Source organism: Pygocentrus nattereri, chromosome 9 (genome assembly GCF_015220715.1).
Source record: "Pygocentrus nattereri isolate fPygNat1 chromosome 9, fPygNat1.pri, whole genome shotgun sequence".
Lineage (NCBI taxonomy): Eukaryota > Metazoa > Chordata > Actinopteri > Characiformes > Serrasalmidae > Pygocentrus > Pygocentrus nattereri.
The window spans coordinates 29,870,479-29,890,666 of NC_051219.1; the positions used below are offsets into that span (position 1 = coordinate 29,870,479).

The 20,188-nt window shown below is 38.1% G+C and overlaps 1 protein-coding gene across 1 annotated transcript in view; it reads left to right on the forward strand.

Moving 5' to 3' along the window:
• dgkaa (diacylglycerol kinase, alpha a) overlaps positions 1–20,188 on the forward strand; it is a 69,912-nt gene that overhangs the window by 25,502 nt on the left and 24,222 nt on the right. The window contains exons 2-11 of the mRNA XM_017706978.2: positions 380–467; positions 2,645–2,721; positions 5,400–5,514; positions 8,422–8,496; positions 8,580–8,629; positions 8,952–9,026; positions 10,503–10,619; positions 16,655–16,772; positions 16,860–16,948; positions 19,945–20,064. Of these exons, the coding sequence (XP_017562467.1) occupies positions 392–467; positions 2,645–2,721; positions 5,400–5,514; positions 8,422–8,496; positions 8,580–8,629; positions 8,952–9,026; positions 10,503–10,619; positions 16,655–16,772; positions 16,860–16,948; positions 19,945–20,064 (912 nt within the window). The 5' untranslated portion in view covers positions 380–391. The remainder of the gene's footprint in view (positions 1–379; positions 468–2,644; positions 2,722–5,399; positions 5,515–8,421; positions 8,497–8,579; positions 8,630–8,951; positions 9,027–10,502; positions 10,620–16,654; positions 16,773–16,859; positions 16,949–19,944; positions 20,065–20,188) is intronic.

Sequence of the window (20,188 nt, forward strand, 5' to 3'; positions counted from 1 at the left end):
TCCCTCTCTTGTAATATCTCTGTCCCTCTCCTTCTCTCTCTCATTCTTTCTCTGTACATAAATATAACTGATGTTTTATATTGCATTCTCTCTCCCCTTCGTCTTTTTCTCTCCTTTCTCTTTTCCCATCCCTCTCACGTTCTCTTCAACCCTTTCTCTCTGTCTTAATATATATCTTGTGCTTTTTTCAGTCTCCATCTCTCACACTTTCTCTCTCCCTCTCTTTCATTCCTTCATCTCTTTCTCTATCTTACTCCCTGTTTCTCTCTCTCTTTCTATTTGTCATTTGTCTCTCTCACCCTCTCTGTAGAAAAAATTATTTTATCTTATGAACTTTTTCTCAATCTCTTCTCTTCATCTCTCTCTCTCTCTCTCTCAGGCTGCTGGCAGGATGTCGGACTCTGTGGAGCCGGAGGGGAAGGAGTTGAGTCCGGTGGATTTCATCCAGTTGCAGCAGTACATAGACTGTGAGTCTCGCTCACCCACGCACTGCTCTGCTCAGCCTTAGCCTCACACTCCTCTCAGCAGCACTGATGTGTGAATGTGCTCACTGCTGTGTGTGTGATGGGAGAGAAAAAACTAGCCAGTAGCTTCATGTCAGAGTTTCAAAGAAGCATATTTGATTCTCTAATGCACTAAAAATGCGATGGATTGATCCAACTGTGCATATCATTTCAAAATGAATAGTCTATTATGTTAAATGTCCAGTAAACAGAAAGACAAAACTGGGATGCTGTAAAATATGCTATTCATATTGAAAAGATGTACATTTTTTGAATCTGAAACACACAATGATACATTATTAGATTTAGTCTGTTTAAAACGTGATGGAAGTGAATGACTATATTCTGCTATATTCTCTGTGCAGAGCACACACCACACTTTTTGAGCAGGTAGCACTGGTGCCAGAAAAGGTACAAGTATTGTAGAACAAATTAAAGCAATGTAGAACTGGGATTAAAAAAACTACATGACAGTACTTCTACAAAAATATTATTCTCTATAAATAGTTTGTCTTTTTAAAAGAAGAAAAAAAAAGAAACAGCATGTCACAAATTTTAACTTAAATGTTTGTGAAATATATATGCTTATGTTATATGTTTTATATGTTATTTCTGCAATCTTATGTTTGAAAATGGTACAAAAACATATTTGATATTTTAGCATATTAACTTTTTTGTAAATATAGGCTCATTCCAAATTTGATGCCAAAAACAACACAGGAGCATGTGTCCCACTAGAAGGCAGCATTTGTAAATTGTGAAAATATCTTTCAGAGTTTGCCTTCTGAGAGAAAATATTCTCAATGTATGTTGTTTTCCTGTTCTAGCAAATGGTCTTTTGCTTGCCGAAGTGGTGACAACTATCACACTCTCACCTTGTCCCCTCCCTATTTTTGTATTCAAATGACCCTTTGTCTCACAACCTTAAGATGATACCATCACACCCCCTTATCTCTACCCCTTAGATCTCTATTCGTATCCCCAACTACAACCCCTCCTTACCCCTCTAAGTCCTTCGGCTCCTCCTTAATTTTCAATGTACCTAAGGTCCTTCCAAAATATTCTTGTTAGACTGGACTGCTGACCAGACTAGAATGGACTGCTGACCAGACTAGACTGGTGACACACATACTGCTATGATCGTCTGCATGCACGTGAATAAGACTAGACTCCTGTTCCTGCTGATTGACCGTTGATCGACCACGATTTACCCATACTCTGTATGTGGAAATAAACTCCAGTCAACGCTGAAGCTCCAGTCTCCTGACTCTTTCTGCTGAATTTCTAACACTTCATAGATGTGCAAGTTACCCATTCATTCCTTCTAACATGATAGCCTCTGGCTTTTGAACTGTATGCTGTTAACAGTCTGCATGGTCTTTTTCTTTTTTGACCATTATTTCCATAAACCATCTGAAAGCTTGGTTCGTTAGACCACAATACATGTTTCCATTGTGTATCAGTCCATTTCAGATGAACTCGAACCCAGAGAAGTCAGTGGCCTTTCTGGGCATTGTTGATATGTAGCTTTGCTGTGCATAGTACAGTCTTAACCCCTTAAAATCCCAGTGTTATTACATAAGGATTATTCAGTGCAAACTAGTTAAACTATTTTTAGGTTATAGCAGTGTGTAATAAAACTTTGGGCCCACCAGAAGGCCCTGGCCATTCAAGGGGTTAACTGTGTTTACTGTGTTTATTGACAACAGTTTATCAAAGTGTTCCCAAGCCATGTGGTGATCTCCATCTCCAAAAGCGTGCTAGTTTTTAATGCAACACCCTCTGAATAATTGAAGGTTACGGCCATTCAGTCAGTTGTGGTTTTCAGCCTTGGCCTCTATGCACAGATTTCTGTGAATCTTTTGATGATAATATGCACCATAAATTCTTTGCAATCACTCGCTGAGTAACAGTTGGGTTATTTACTGTCATATTTGGCAAAGCGACCCATCCTTCCTCATAAAGGACTAGGCCCTTCCTGGAGTTCCTTTTATACCCAAGCCTGATTGTGTCAGCTGTTTAAGGTGCTTTTTGTCTACAAATATCTACAAAAACAACAAAATTCATGATGCATCACTTTTTCAGTGTAGTCTGAAAGCTGATGTCTCTCTCTCTCTCTCTCTCTCTTTCTGTGTTTACAGACTGCAGTTTGAAGGTGAAAGATGTGCTGAGGGAGTTTGATGCAGATGGCCGCTTGGCGCAGTACAGACATGGAGAGGTGAGAGAGGGGCTGCCAGTGTCAAACGCTTCACAACACACTGCCTGCCCTTTTCATTCTGGCAGACCACCACTCAGAAGGGACTCCTCTTTTCCTGTGTGTGTGGCAGCGCGTGGCCGAGCACAGCTCTCCCACACACAGACACGAGGCTTCTACACATGTCTTCGTGTTTGATCCTCACCAGTACATGATTGTCACAAGAATGGCTGTTTTTAGTGAAAACACTATGATCATACATATCATTATACCCACTGAATAGCTGTTAGTGTTCATTTTCTATCCTTCGATTAATTACATAGTTGTATCCAAGTAATAATGTGATTACATCATAAATTACATATTTGAGTAAGTCATTAAATTTAAATCCAATTTACAGTCTGAATCGACAGATTTGAGACTTAGAAAAACTTATTTAAAGCATACATTTGGACCTTAAAACCATTTTTGTACCAATTAGTACCTTGATTAATGAAACGTCCCTGCACAGTACATTTTTTTGACAGTGTACATTTAAAACAGGTGCTTGATTACTTCCCCATGAATAATATTTGGGGAATAATCCTATTGCAAGTCTAACATTTTTTCTTATTTAAACCTGAAAATAAACAACAAAAATGTTTGGGATTTGAAAGAAATACAAAAAGAGAATTTCTGATAAGTAAATGAAAGAAATATTCAACTATTTCTATATCACTGTTCAAATTTAGGCAGTTTGTTACCTTGACAATGTTAAGGTTTTTATACAACATTTTTTTTTATACAAAGGGTTTAGATTTTTACATGTGGAGTGAACAGTGTCTCTAAATCAATTCTGAAATTGTAAATATTTCAGAACTTTTACTTCTCTCTCTGATTGTTTTGCTGTTCATTTATAATGAGAAGTCTTGTATTTATTAAAAAAATAGAATAGCATTTTTACTAGTGGTCTCATTGCACAGTTGTGTGCCAAACTTTGAGAACCCTTTTTTCCTAAGTGAACTAATTTTTCCTAAGTGAACACATTTGAACCTTTGCAATTGCTGTTTACTTGCTGAATTTAACATATTGAAACAAAACATAAAATGTAGCCTGTGCAGATATTATGGCACATTTTTTTTTAGAAATTATGCACTACCGTTTGTGCATTTTCTATAGAAGATGTGTTAACTTAGTTTAATTTAGAAAATTAACATGTCATTTAATAAAAACAAAAGCACAGATGCTCGTTAAGATCCAGTTTTCGGTGAGTGCTGTGCTAGGGCTCTGAGGGCTCTATGAGAGTTGTTTTGTAAATACGCATGCTCAGCACATCCACATACAGTACACAGAGCGCGACAGCTATTGTGTCATCTGACTCCACTGAGCTCAACTTTCTCATGCTTAGAAATATGACTGTGGAATATGAGGAATGTGAGTGTGGGATTTAATGTTTGGTCAAATGTTTTGACAAATGTTTAAAGCCAAAGTGCAAAACACATAGGTATAATTTATTTAATATATATGGGACATATTATTATGACAATACATCATATACTGTGCTGTGTACAGTATGAGACTGCTCTACTGGAGTAAATCTCTGGAAGTAAATGGAAGCTATAGTAGAGGTGAAGGATTTATATATATATATATATCATTATTAATTAATATTCTATAAATTTTGTTTCTTCAAATATTAACACCTTTCTCAGCAAATAAACACATACTACACAAATAAATAGATTTTGAAAATGTGTCTTGGGAAGACTTTTGCACAGTACTGTATGTGTAATATGAATGGAACGTATCATCACTGACAGAACAAAACCTTTTATCTTAAAAAAAAAGTAACTTTACTAAGACTTTCAATGTGAGTTAACATAACAAGTCAATTTGGACCATTTGTTGTGACCCATTTGCCATGACATTTTGCCAAAAAATACAATTGACAGAAATGGTGATGCATTATTTTTGTTTCGACAGTGATGATATGTATGACCACACAACATTGCATAAAAACAAACCAGTTTGTATATGTGTGTGTGTGTGTGTGTGAGACAGGGCTCCAGTGTGCGTCATCATTTTTCCACTTTTACACCAAAGGAGCACAGGTGTCCGCAGGGCTTTTGAAGTTTAAGTATGTCTCGCAGAAAGAGGACAGCAGCAGTGTTTCTGTGCTGAAAGAAAGAACGAGGTTTGGGTTTGTAGTGCAAGTCCAGTGGGACACCTCATCAGACTCCCCTCAGGAGTCCCTCTGTTATTGTTCTGCTCATTCCTGTGCATTTTTAGTCACCTTTACTTTCTAGTTTGCGTGTCCACGTTGGTGAATAAAATGGATCAGCATGTGGAATTGGAGCTTGCTGTGTGCTACCCTGTTTCCTATCACTGTGTAAAAGAAACTCCATGCTGCCTGTATTGTTGGATGCGCTGTGATTCTGACTGAGAGTGCACCTACATTCAGGATGCGATTTGCATGGTTATGGAACCACTTATTGTTATGCCTCAGCATTAGAGGGTTAAAGCACCCATTAAAAGTGTCAGCTTTTAAACAGCACTGACAAATGGGTTCATTTTGTATTACATAACAGCAAGATACTGTTGCAAATAGAACCTGTTGAATAATTCACAGTGTGTGAGAGCGATAGTGATAAATGAGTATGCACAAGCACTCCAGTTGGTTCATTACTGAAAGGACGCTGTTTGTCTCTTCCACATGTCCTTAGTGCATCGATAAGCATGGTTTCCGGCTCTTCCTGAAGACATATCTGGAGGTGGAGGATTTCCCAGTGGATCTCTGTCAGCGCCTCTTCAGATCTTTCCAAACCTCAGACCAGACCAGTGAGTCTCTCCCTTCACTCTCTCTTCTTGTTTATCATGACAGCAACTTCACTCATCTCGCATATATATATATATATATATATATATATATATATATATATATATATAATTGCTGATGTCAGAACAAAACCTTGTATTTCTAAAATGATAACTTTAGATAAAAAGGTAAGGAAAAAAACATACTTTACTTAAAAAGTCAATGGAACCAGACTGTTTTTTTCCTATTTATTACGTTTTATCCCGGAAAGGAAAATTTGATGTAAAAGTACAGGAGGCAGTGGATAGGGCAAGATGGAGGCAGATGATCCATTGTGGCGACCCCTAAAGGGAGCAGCCGAAAAAAGAAGAAGATCCCGGAAAGGAAAATATACAGTCTTACAAACCAGTGAAACATGATGGTTTTGCTTAAATTAGCTTTATTTTAATCTTTCCTACTCTGAAACACAAGTGCCTGAACATGAGCGTATGGCCAAGGACGTGTTGTTAAGGACATGGCTAAAAAAGGTAGAGAAAGCACAGCTGTATTGCAAACGAAGCCAGCTACTCTAGCTGATGTTAACTGTGTCCATAAACAGTATAAATATATCTCTGATAAAAAACATTTTGGCATGTCGTCCACAGAGAAGAAAACAACTTGTGTGAAAGTCCACGTTAGCATGATGCTGGTTAGCTTTGTTCGCTCATTAGCTCATCTGAAGGGGTAGCCCCTGTTACTCACCCAATGACCAACGTCCCTTGGCTGTTTTTGAGTAATATTTTCCTCTGCTTGCTAGATTTTTTGCTTCATTTTCTGAAAAAGTCCGTTTTTATGTTTATGATACTTGAATATCACAATTAGTCAGATTGCACATCCCAGAGTTGCTGACGGGGATGTGTACGGGTGCTTGGTTAACCATTTGAGATGGCAGCATTTTAATACTGAAATGACTGTATGGGTAATTGTTATGATTCTTTGTGGGAAGACAGAGATAGTATACAGGCTAACAGTTCAGTGAAGCACCAGTTTTATATTTTAACAGGACTGTAATCTGTGAGTGTTTTGCTCGTACTTGCGAGTCAGTATGGATATTGCATCACACTTTGATGCGATAAAAAAAGGCAAATGCTAATATTTACTAAAATGTTTTCACAAGAAATGAAAAAAAAACTAATCTTAAAACATTCGGGCATCGGCAAGCTTGTTAAGGAAGTGACAAAAACTACAGAGCAGTCGGAAATCATTCATTTTGAACGAGCAGTGCTGCAATCGCTGGTAACGCAAACCAAGCAATCTAAGTGACGCAATGGATTTCAGCCTGCTTCACTTTATGCAAATGAGCAGTGACATGAGGTGGCAATAACCAATCAGAAAACACATTCTCATGCCCCATGGAACATGCTGCACTGACCCCGGTTTCTGTGGAGGAAGGTTTGTTCTGTTGCATTTGTGTAAAAATGTAGGCAAAGCGGTGAGTTTACCATGTTGTATGACTCTGTTTAAATAACGTTACTGGGACCTCAATAAAAAAGAAGTGTGGTAGAAGAAAGTGCCTTCTCATTTTGTTTGGATGACCATGACAATGAAACTTTATTGAAATGATAGCTTAGCATACCCTTGGTGTGAACTGAGCTTATGTTAGGCTAAGTTAACTGTTTTGTCTAGTGGATAAGAAAAGACAGATGCAGGTCACCAATCATCAAGTGAGCAAAACCGGTTTAGCCAACAAATTTGGATATCCAAATTCAATTATTTTTGTCTCATGTGATGTTAGTTAATAAATATAGTCTACACTGGCTAGGCACTGGGTCATACTGGCCCCCATGCTGTTAAAAATGAACCACACAATCTGGTCAAACTTGCTGCTTGACTGTACTCACTCAGCAACCATTCAAGGGCTGCCCAAGCAACACTGAGCGATTGTATTGCTGACAGTGTGGAGAGAGCGTGGCTGGCTCTGACGCTGCATTTTTGTTAACCTTTTTGGCTAACTCAGTAGCTGAAGCTGGAACCAGAAACAATGCAAAGATATTTCTCCGAAAAAACAAAGGAGGAGAAAAAACCTCATGTAGAAGACGATGAGTCCTCATCAGCATCCAGCGTTGCGCTGATTAGCTCTAGTGAACCTCTGCTACTCACCTGACATGAAAACCTACTGATTTCCTGTGGCTATTTTTCAATAATAAAATCTGTTTTTAAATCTATTCATCTGTGTGCTGCTAAAATTTTGAGCCGCTAATTTTTACAATTTATTTATTTATTTTATTGTCTTTCGATGGTAGGTGGGGCTAGTGGAAGGAGGAGGTGAATCATGATATTATTGGTTCATATTTTTCCACACCTGCTGGTGCACAGTGATGTAATCAAAAATCAGAAGATGTTTTAGAGGCAGAGCAAAAGTTAGTACATTTTGGTGGAAGATTAGAGAGACAATCATTTTGTCTTTTAAATGGTGTGATATGATATGATGAATATGACCAGGTACATGAACCTGTAAAAAAGGTCAGGTGGACTTAAAACGTTGTGCTGTTCCTGGCTGTCAGGAAGCAGATTTATCAGCACAACCTTCTAAAGTATCTAGACGTGTCAAAGGAGTGGCTGAAGGTTATTTTTTTAAGTTTGTTGCTTTTTAAGTGAAGCACAGTACAGTGAGGCCAGTCGGAAGAGATCATTTACATATGTCAAGCCTGTTTAATTGTAAGGACTAAAGAGATCTTGGAAAAATGAATTATTACTGTTTTAGTGAATGTCTTTTCAGGGGAAACATGCAGAAAAAAAAGATTAATCTGACCTTTTAAAAGTTTTGCTTAATGTTTTCTACATGTTTCATGTACCACAATGAATTATTAACACTGTGGACATTTCTCTAATTAATGTAAACACCATTTTGTTGGCTCTGCTTATTGTTTTGTCTCTGTCCCGTCTCTAAGGGGAGGTCTTTCTTAAGGATGTGTCCTGTTATTTCTCCCTGCTGGAGGATGGGCAGCCCCGAGACAAACTGGAGTGTGAGTTTTAACTTGTTTTAACATGTGCCTGTTTCCATGAGCTCATAGAAACTGAGAGCTAAATCCCATCTCTTTTCCTGTAGTCGCTTTCAGGCTTTACGACAGAGATGGCAACGGAGTCCTGGACAGTTCAGTAAGTGGCTTTTGGGACTTTTAGTGGTGTTTTAGCTGAAAAGGCATTTAAGGAAATGGCAACTCGGTGAGATTGACTTTGGAGCTGTTTATTAAATATGCATTATGTTTACGCTGCCCAGGGCAAATGCAATTATTGTCTAGTAGAGTGGCCATCTGTTCTGATACATTTAACCCTTTATCTCTGCCTTTTAGTGGAAGATTGCAATACAAGCTTTTCACATTTTCTATTAGGACAACATACTTGACCCCATCAGATGTTTATGAATGATGAGAAAAACCTGTTAATCAGCTTTGTGAAATCTCCTCTTTCCCGTCGGTAGGAAGTGGACCGGATTATTGCCCAAATGATGCATGCAGCGGACTACCTAGGCTGGGATGTGTCAGAACTCAGACCTGTGAGTTAAATGTCCTGTCTGTATGTTTGTGTTTGTCAGAAGGTGTGAAATATCTTCATAATGTGCGACATTTTTTCTGCATCTTCTCCACCTTTGATGATAGAATTGATCAGAATTCCTTCCCAGTATTTACTCTAAAAGACTGTCGACTAAAATAGTTCAAAACTGTACTGAAATGCTTGTAAAACCTGAAAGCAGTGATTAGTACATTTTATTTGGCCTGTATTCAATTACAAATAGTACATGTTATGAATAGTTTTTAGAAATATATACTCATGCTAAATCTGATGCCTCCAACATATAAAAAAAAAGTTAGGCCAGGGGTTTATTTACCACTGAGTTACATCACATTTCCTTTAACGGCTATTATTAATTGTTTGGGGGGGGGGGTTGAAATCATATTTTTTTTGCCTTTCTTCTGCTATATATGTCTTGAGCTGTGAAACTGTATGGGGCCTTCGAAGTCGAGATTTTCTTCTTAAGGCACCACAAGTTTTCAGTGGGTGACAGGTCTAACACCTGCACACTAATTATGCAGTCATGCTGTTATAACACGTGCACAATGTGGCTTGATATTGTGATGTTGAAGTAAGTATGGATGTTCCTGAGAGACATCAGCTGGAGGACAGCATGTGTTCCTACAAAACGTGTAAATGCCTTTCAGTATTAATGGTGTCTTCACAGATAAGCAAGTTACCCATGTTACAGGGATTAATAACCCTGGCTTTTGAACTTCACCCTGGTAACAATCCAGTTGGTCCCTCTGTTGGCCTGGAGAACACAACGTCCATTATTTCTGTAAACATCTGAAAGTTTGCCTCGTCAAACCACAATACATTTCCACTGTGTATTGGTAGTCCATTTCAGATGAGCCTGTGCCCAGAGAAGCTGGCAGTATTTCTATGTTATTTACATATGACCGCTACTGTGCATAGTACAGACGTGACTTGTGGAACCAGTGATGAATGGTGTTTATACTATGGGGTTTTTAACATTGTTGTGTTGTAAATGCAGTAAACCATTAAATCTTGTGTTTGTACTGTTTTTGTGTCAAATCACTGCTTTGTTTTTATTTGCATTCCACATACCGTCCCAACTTCTTTGAAATTGAGTTTGTGAATAAAAGCAACAAATTTGATTTAAATAAAAGTAGATACAAGAAAGGTTCTCGATACTTGGATATTTGATTTATGTTTAATATGATAGCAGGCTTTGAATTTTATCAGGCAAACAAATGCATTTTATTACATTGATAGTACCGTTTTTTTTTACTTTTTAGCAGCATATGTACACCATACATCCTGTTATTCTTTTGGGCATTAACTATAGGTATCTTGAAAAATGTTATTATTATTATTATTATTGTGTTTTTAGACCTCAATCATTCAGCAAGCTAAATCACTACAGTGAGCTATACAGGTAGGACACACACTTACGCCATGCTCACTCTCTCTGTCTCTCCCCCTCTCTCTGCAGGTGCTGAAGGACATGATGACAGCGATTGACTCAGACAGCAGTGGAACTGTATCGCTGGATGAATGGGTGGAGGGGGGGATGAATAACGTCCCTCTGCTGGTCTTACTGGGACTGAAGGTTAGACGCACACAAATACATATACACAATATGTGTTTCTGGAAATAAACACACACACTTACACATAAATTTATTCATTAGAGGTACAGTGCTGGGGAAGTCTCAGGCCACCTATATGTACGCTCATGTCACGCAGACATAAGAATGCTAGATCATGTTCATGCTTTCTGTTGTTTCTGTTTATGGACTGTGTGGTCCAAAATCTAAGACCACTAGTAAAAAGGTTTCTATTTTGCCTCTTTTTCAGGTTTTAATACAAATTATTTATTACAAATCATATTATCACCATAACAGCTTGAGTGAAAAGTATAATCTTTGAAATGTTTGCATGAAATAAAAATTTCAGAATTTCTTAGTAATTGGTATACATGCCTTCTGCTTTAATGACAACGTACACTCAACCTGGCATGGACTCCACAACTTTGTGCAATAGCCTTTGATGCATTGGCCAAATTCACCTGAGAGTCTGAGCACGAGCTTCAACTAAATACAATAAAAAATCAAGGACATCCTTGATCAAGGACACCTGACTCATGTACTCTCAGCTCTGAGGATCGAACTGGCGACCTTCCGGTCACATGGCTGGTTCCCTAACCTCCAGCTGACCTCCATGACTGCCCACTGTATCTTCAGGTTAAAAAGACAATTACTTATAAAAAGAAACCACAAAAATTGTTACTGTAATCATGAAACATGAAATTGTTATTACATATCACTTTATTAACGTTTGTGTGTATTTGTCACAAGGGGGCAAAGCCTAGAGTCAGGATATGCAGAATATGCCAAAATGAAAAACAAGCCCTCTATTACGTTTTCACGTCACTTGACTTCTTTACTGAAAAAATGCATTTTCAAACTGAAACGCTGAATTCTTCTCAGAATTGAATGCAATTTGCTTGAAATGTAATAAGGCACAACTGTACTGCTTTCCACTGTACAGGGCTTAAAACAATGTTAAATCAGTGTAATGGAACCTTTTCATTTTGGCACATTTTTCATGTGTTACTCTTTAATTGGTATCTCATGTGTGCACTTAATTTCAATGTTTTACTCGCATATAAATGAGGCAAATGCATTCGAAGTATAAATAAACAGGTGAACCAACGTAAAAAAAATCTGAAAAATCTGTTTAAAGTACTGTGTGGTGTAAAGCAATATAGCCATGCCCTTTCAAGAAGATTGTATTTCGTTTCGTGACATGAATTCAGAATTTTGTTTTCAAATGCAAATCCTCGTGCATTGTTTTTCAGAAAAGAGGTAAAGCAACATGAAAACAATGTAATAGAGGGTTTGTTTTTATTTTGGCACATTTTCTGCATGTTACTACGGAAAATCACAGAAAAGTAAGCTGATGGATCTCTTCTAATCAGCATTTCTTTTTCCTATATTATTTCTACTTCACAATCCCTTTTGCTCTAAAACAGAGGCAGATACTGTAAGGGTGGGCAGTGAGCGAGAGCCAAACTCCTCACATCCCCTTTTGATGTTTATGAGATGGGAAGTAGTGGTTTAGTTGGGCATGACATACGACACTGACGAGAAGTGGTGGGCTGAATTTACCTCTTCAAATGTTTACATAATTTCCACACAAATAAAATATATTACATCAGTAATTGCCAAAAGTAAGGAAGCTGACTGTTTTGATGACATAGGTTTTATTGATGTGGAAATGATTAACTTTCCATGGGAACTTTTGTGAGTGCCGTACAGAAACATGACATCAGTTGTACTGAGTGGCATTCCCTTTGAGATCACATTTTACACTTTTTTGCACAACATTCACACTTTTGTCCAACTGCCACAGCACCAGAGCAGACCTCTTCGTGTTTTTTCTGTTTCTCACCCATTCTCATATGCATTAACACATAGCTACACAGCTTCATTTCTGTATGTTTAATCTGTGACTTCACTGGCAGCTTATTGTAAGTGAGAGTTCTCAGAATAGCAGTTTATTCTGAACTTGTATGCTACTTCCTTGGAGTCTTCTGCAAAAATTTGACCCCCCCAGTTGTTGTTACCGGGACTGCCCTTTTATGTGCCTGGCCTGTAAAACTGCAGAAGCATGAACTGATTGGTATATTGTGAAATCTCAGATGTGAATTATATTATTTATACTTGTAAAATTCAGAGTAAAAATTGCAGAACAGTAGAACATAGACAGCTGTAGCCAAACAAAATAACCTGAGAATTATATTTTGGCTGAAAAAAGTAGCTCATGCAGTGCATATTGTGAAAAAGTCACCACCCTTTATTTATTTAATTTAATACAAGCCACTTGTATAAGAAAGGAGAAAGTAAATAAGCAGGTGTTTCCAAACGTAGAGTTGAGAATGATTAAGTGCAATTGACTAATTAAGAGATCCTTATTAGTCCCACAATGGGGAAATAACCCATCCGTGAAGTGAAACACCACATACCCTCTAGTGAGCACACACACACTAGGGGGCAGTGAGCACACTTGCCCAGAGCAGTGGGCAGCCCAATCCACAGCACCCGGGGAGCAGTTGGGGGTTAGGTGTCTTGCTCAAGGACACCTCAATCATGTGCTGTCAGCTCTGGGGATCGAAACCTTCCGGTCACGAGGCTGGTTCCCTCACCTCCAGCCCATGACTGCCACATAGGAAAGGGGACTTCTAACAACCACCCATAAGATCTGGTAGACCACCAAAACCCTCCCCATCAGATAAACAGCACTTAAAGCTTTCAGAGAAAATCAAGCTATGTGTTTCTGTCCATCCTTCCAATGTAAGAAGACAACTCAGCGCTATGGGTCTGAAAGGATGTGTAGCTGTCAAGAAAATAGAAAAAAAAGGACGTGCAATTCCAACAAAGAAGCTGCTGGTGATCTCAGAACAATGGACTGACCACCCCAGATGCCAAACATGATCGTCACTGAATGTGTTTGGGATTACTTGGATTATGAGGAAAGTAAAACCAGTGAACTTTGTAGGTGTGAAAAAATATTTCTATGAAAAACTGAGTCTCCTGACAAGAATGGAAGCCGTAATAAAGACAAAGAATGGACACAGTAAAACTTGAAAAGTAAATGTAAGTAGTAGTAGATATGTAGTTGTTGAGGCCTCTGTGTGATTTGCTCTTAAATGTGGTAATGCCTGTTTTGAATGGAAGTTAAATAAATGAAGTCTCTGACTTTCACACAGTACTGCACTTGATTAACATTTGAAAAGTAATGCAATTGAATCACCACCTTCAGAACCATCACAATGCATTTTTATGGCCTTTATCTCCTTTGTGTTGTGCTGTTTGTTAGTTTTTAAGTTAGTGATTCACACTGACACTGACTTTTCTGTTTGCGTGTGAGATGTGAGCACCAACCTCTAGCTTAGCCACATATCAAGCCTAGGTACTTCCCCCTTGGTCTATTTCTACCTAACAGTGAATGCTTGAGATGAGAAGGGGTGCACTGTGGGCTCTCAGGGCTAGTCACAGTTTATTTTGGTGGCTTACACTTTCATGTCTGTCTGTTTGTCTGTCTGTCTGTCCTGTGGCCTGGAGTTCTCTCTGACTCACACAAGTTAAAGGTTCTCTCACTATAAAAAAACCATTGCTTAATTAAACAGTGCGCAACGTCTCTGTAGCCCCTTCCTGGACACCCACACATCAGTGCTGGTGTGAAATTTATGACCACTGTCAAAGTTGTGGAAGGAACATATAACCAACGGCTAATAATCAAATACATATGAATATTTTATAAATATGAATATTTTAGAATTCTCAGAATTTCTACATTCTGAACTAAAATGTGAATGAAACTTAATGTAAGTCATAACAATGGAAAAAGACAACCCAGTAAAACAAATAACATGACCCTAAATGTCTTTGTGGGCAAAAACATGCAGACCTTTGCTTTCAGTACGTGGTGCAAGCCCTTTGTAAAGCAATGACTTTAACAATGTTTCTTCTGCTTCAACCATTCTTCGGTAGACTGACTTTTGTATTTAAGTCATTGGTGCTTCTGCAAAACCCAACTTCACTTGAGCTTCAGTTCACAGACAACTGCCCTGAAATTCTCCTGTAGCATTTCCTGATACTATCCAGATAGCAAGCAGTCGTGGTCCGTTGGCAGCAAACTGTGATACTGCCACCACCATGTTTCACAGTTGGAAAGAGGTTCTTATACTGGAATGCTGTGTTTGGCTTTTGCCAGTCATAAAGTTTCTTATTTAAGCTATAACATTCAATTTTCACCTTAGCTGTCATAGCTGGCCTTTTGGAAACTTTGAAATATTCTTCCTGGGAGGTAATGGCTTCCTCCCTGCTGCAATTCCATGCACTCATTCGGTAAATACTATGTCTGTGAGGATCTATAAACACATTCCTAACATTTTATAGAATTTATAAGGCACTATTAATATGGTTATATATATTTATAAAAATGAATTGCACTCTATAGCCATGTTTATTTTGTATAATGAATGATTGATACATAACACATTATAAGTACTGTTTCTAACATGTTATATTGCCAGTGCCAAAGAAGTCAGTTCCAGATTGCAGAGTGTATTATGAATAACACATCTGCCCACTAAGAGTATAGATTGTTTTCAAAGACATATGACATTGTAATTTCATTTTAAGAGCTTGTATGTTGTGTTTATCAGCTCTAAGTAAAGTGTGACATTTAACTTTATTCACATCAAGACAATTTGTAGTGTTTTATTTCTCACCATGGGCTTTGTTAGGGTTGGGCCTTGGGGGCTCAAGTCCTGAGTATTTAAAAGCCAGCCTCAAACAACGTGCCATGCCCAAAGTTTATTAATACAATGCACTTTTCTAAACCACCACTTTCACTTTCAAAATTACATCACATCACAGCAAGCCAAGTTCCCATCAGGTCACTTCCTTGAAACCCCTCTGATATGACACTGACCAGGAAATTACTGTAGAAAGAAGGTATGGAGAATGAGAAGCAAGTTACAGAGCCATCATCGTTACCTGCTCCTTCATTGGTTCTAACATTAACAATGGAATCTTTCACTTAGCTGGTCTTTATCATCACTAAAGTAAAGCTAATTTCTGTTAGCATTCTAATGGATATGCAGTGTGAAGCAGATCCTTAGAAAATAACCTGGGGTTTTTTGCAAACTCCCAGAATATGATATGCCTTGTTCTTGGAGGCATTTTTGTTGGACAGGCACCTCTGGGATGGGTAACAGGGGTGTTGAATTTTCTTTATTTGCATACTAACTATCTAACAGTGAATTGGTGAAATCTCCTTTGACTGAGGCATGACATGAGCTTAAAATTTGTGATGAAGACCCAATTTTGATGGTGAAGCCTGACGTTGATGCTTTATAAATAGGGAAGGGTCACACATACATTAATCCTCCAGATTATCCCTAATTGTGTGTTGAACCAATGATTCTACATGTTCTCATATATTTGCCAACAACCTTTGTTGAATAAATGAATGAGAAACTTGTTATTTGTTTGTGTTATTTGACACAAAACAAGCTCAAATAAACAAACTCACTGTTGCCCCTAGAGGTGGTATAGCACCAGTCAGAAGTTAGAACTTTTGTTGGTTTGGTCTAAACATATGATTTCTATCTTTTTTATGTGTATTTGCCTCAAGCCAGCAGATATTCACATTCTGTTTGTTGCGATGTAAATAATTGTGCTCAGCTCAAATTGCTATCAGGTGATTATGTAATAATTGTGATGTGCCTAATGCTATATTAAGCCTGATTTGTGCACCAACCACAACAACTACAGCAGTAGGAATCAATACATAGCTAAAAAATAGTGATGCACTGATTTCCTTGATTCAGATATGTGCATCATGTCCACATGAAAAACATATATCAAGACAATCATAGCCAAAAGTAAGGAAAACACATGAAACTGATGAAGCACATGAAATTGTATAGATGTTATATATTTTATGTACATGGAAATAAATACATTTGAATCAAGTATGTTCAGTGCATCACTTTTTTCAGTCCACATAAGCCACAGAAATTAGTAGTTGACCTTTGTGACCTCTGTAAGTGCTTTCTGTTCTCCCCTCTCAGATGACTCAGAAGGACGGACAGCATCTGTGGAGGATGAAGCATTTTAACAAGCCTGTCTACTGTAATGTGTGTCAGAATATGCTATATGGACTGCGCAAGCAGGGCCTGTGCTGCACCTGTAAGTGTCACTCGCCCTGACCCCTCAGCATTACGGCTTGTTCCCGTACGGCTTCCACTCCATAATTGCCTCTCTCTCCCTCTGCAGGCTGCAAGTACACAGTCCATGGGCGCTGTGCCAATAGGAATCCAGCTCCTTGCACTCGCACATATGTCAAGTCCAAGAAAGACATAGGGGTAAGATTACTCTAACCTCTAAATCATTCCAGACACGCTCAAGCACATGAGCACTGCAGCTCAGGAGCAAAGCTATGTGAGGATCCTAGAAATCAAAGAAATAGATCGGTGAAATGTCTGATTTTCATGGTTTTACCCTCTGCACTGTTAAAAATTAAGGTTCTGTGCAGGTACATGATTCATTCATCAATGTACAAACAATGAAAATGTACCCTCAAAGGAACAATAGTGGGTTTTTCCCAGTGGAAGTACATATTTGTACCTTTTCATAACCAAATCTTTTAAAGCAGAACAATAAAATAAAAAGCCTAGAGACAAGACAGGGTGTGTGTGGAATCAGTACAACTTAGAAAATATCCTTTTGATGGATTATGGTACAATTATGTTTTCTGGCTAAAGGTAGTGAGATGAACCCTTGAGGGCACCACCCTAGTGATAAGAGGGTTATTGCCCCAGTGAGTCATACCTTTCTTTCTGAGATTGTAACGCACTTGTAGTTGATTAGCCAAGACATGCTTGGTGTCTGAAGGCGAGAATACAGTAGTGGGACAAATTTAAAGAAACACAAACAAACACAAACATTTGGTAGGTGTGCCAAACCCATGTTTGATTATTGAAAGATTCTAAAGTGTTCTCTTCCCATTCAGTCAAGTTTGTTTTCATTACTCTAGTTCTTTTTCTGAACATTACAAGGACAACTACAAGGACTCCTGTTTATGTACTCTGGCCTTCAGTTTCCCACTGGAGCTACATCACTAATGTAGCTAACATACATGGGCACTAACTTTGGGCAAACATTGCGGGGGCAAACAAGAACAAACAAGAATTGTAAATGTGAAATGAATTTACTTCCTAATCTGATGACAGATGTTTAATTTGGGGGAGGATGTTAATTTAATACTTTAAATAATTCATCATTTATATGTTTTTTGTTATCATTCACTTTTGTGATAAAGTAGTTAATGTGTTTGCTTTGCACTGCTGTTGTCCCAGGAAAATGATATGTGATCTGCTCATAGTGTTAATGTATATGTTTAAAATGGAAAATGATTAATTCTGCAAGGGGAGCATGATTTCACATAGACAGCGCAAGCAGAGCAGCAGAGCCTCCCAAACTCACAGTGAAGCATGCAGTATTTACAGAATAGACAAGGAGCCAAATTTTCAGTGTGCCATGCACATCGCACAACAAAATACAGAGAAATAAGCTAAAAAATCAATGAAAATGAAACAGAAAACCTTAAAAAAAACACAGATTCTCTCATTCAGGACTGTTATTAAACCAAATACTAATTAACATTTGGTGCTGAACACCAATTTTCCACTTGGTCCACCAGGCTTAAAACTATCGATCAAGCACAAGTCGAGGGTAAACAAAGGTATGCTGAGCAAAGCCATTGATTTGTCTTGTTTATCCATTTGGTAAAAGCACGTCAATAGAACTTTCTTGCTGCTTTGCTCAGCAGAAAAATTGCTGTTTGTATGAATGACCAACGAAGACGAGCTGTAACACACAGAGTGTCTCACAGAGTGAAACAAGACAGCAGAAAGTTTACTTAAAAATCACCAGAAGCTGACCAATATATGTCCAAATGTAAACATCTGAAACAGGGTGTAAAACATATAATGCATATTAAGATGAACTCTACATTTAATAACTTTTTATAATCTCGTATAAGTCATGAATACTTTTATTTGCTTGGAGAAACTGTTTTAATTAATAGATATCAGTGTCTCCTTGAAGAGATCTCTTTTTTGTGATATCACATGCACGTTTGTCCTTCATCAGGTTCAGAATGGTCAGCGTAAACGCTGCACTCTTCTGCCACTTCTCTCACTGTTGAGTGCCTATGTACAACTGTACACCAACTATATAAAATCTGCATATCTGGCAACCCTGCATGATGGGAAACGATCTTGTGAAAGAAACAAGCACATGTCTAAATCAGCTTAAAATCCCTACTGTTAAATTTCAGTTAAACAGTTTCACTACCACAGCCTTTCTTGAGCTTTACATTAGGTTTGGGGAGGTGTTGCCCCCCTTTCTTTAGTTTTGGGAGTGAGAACGACCCAGTGCCCCCTAGTAATTAAGGCCTGTGCTGACATGTAAAGAAAGCATTTGTCCCACTATTTTGCATCATGCAATTTACATGCCTAAGTCACCACACCCTGCCTCAAACATCTTCAAATTGTTATCTAAAAGAAGAGACATACTTTGAGCTTCAAGATAGCTACTACTGCTGTCTTTGTATGTGATTTACTTTTGTCTATTTTTATTGATAACAGCATGTCATACATGGATAGAAACCATGTAAACAAGTCTACAGGACCTTAATGAAGATCCGAATGTGTTTTCAGAGAAGTTTCAGGGTATTAATTGAAAAGTGTGGAATTCCACTATTTGTTAGCAATGTTAGCCTCATTGCTCCCGTCTAAAAGCTAGAGAAGCAAAACTTGGACACCAAACATGTCTTGGCTGATTGACTCCTCTGGATTAATTGGAAAATAAGTGTGTGAATTAGATTTTTACTAAATTATTCCTGTACCAACGTGCTGCTAATTTGGCAGCTATAAACCTTCATTATTTGTTAGCCATTACTAGAGGCATTAATCTCTAGTACAAATTTAAAGAAGCAAACTCCAAACACTAAACCTGTCTTGCTTAACTGATTACATTTGGGCTAACCCCTCAAAATCCCAGGTTTAGTACATATCAAGGCTTATTATGCAGTATCAACGACTATAATGCAAATTGGCTAAGCAATTCTTAGGTTATAGAAGTGTGTAATAAACCTTTGGGCCTGCTGGTAGACCCTGGCCATTTAAGGGGTTAAGAGAAAAAAACTTTTTTGGCTCAACTGTTTCTTTAAACTACTTTTTTCCTAGTATGAATATACCGTTTATAAAGTGATAGCATGCTTCATCCTTCACTGCCACTTCAGCGGGTGCATATCCTTTTACTGAAGGGTACAGTCATGTGTGATCTGTTTGTCTAGATTTCGGCTCATGACTGGGTGAGCGGGAACTGCGACTCTGGGAAGTGCGACAGGTGTCAGAAGAAGATTAAGAGTTTACATGGCCTCACAGGCAAGCGCTGTGTTTGGTGCCATACTATGGTGAGACTCTTTTTGTTGCCTTCTTGTAATTGTGTTTTTTAATATGGGGTGTTACAGTTTTACAGTAAAAACAGAAAATAGAGCATGTAAATTGACCATTTGCAACCTTCTAAGAAAGTCTCAA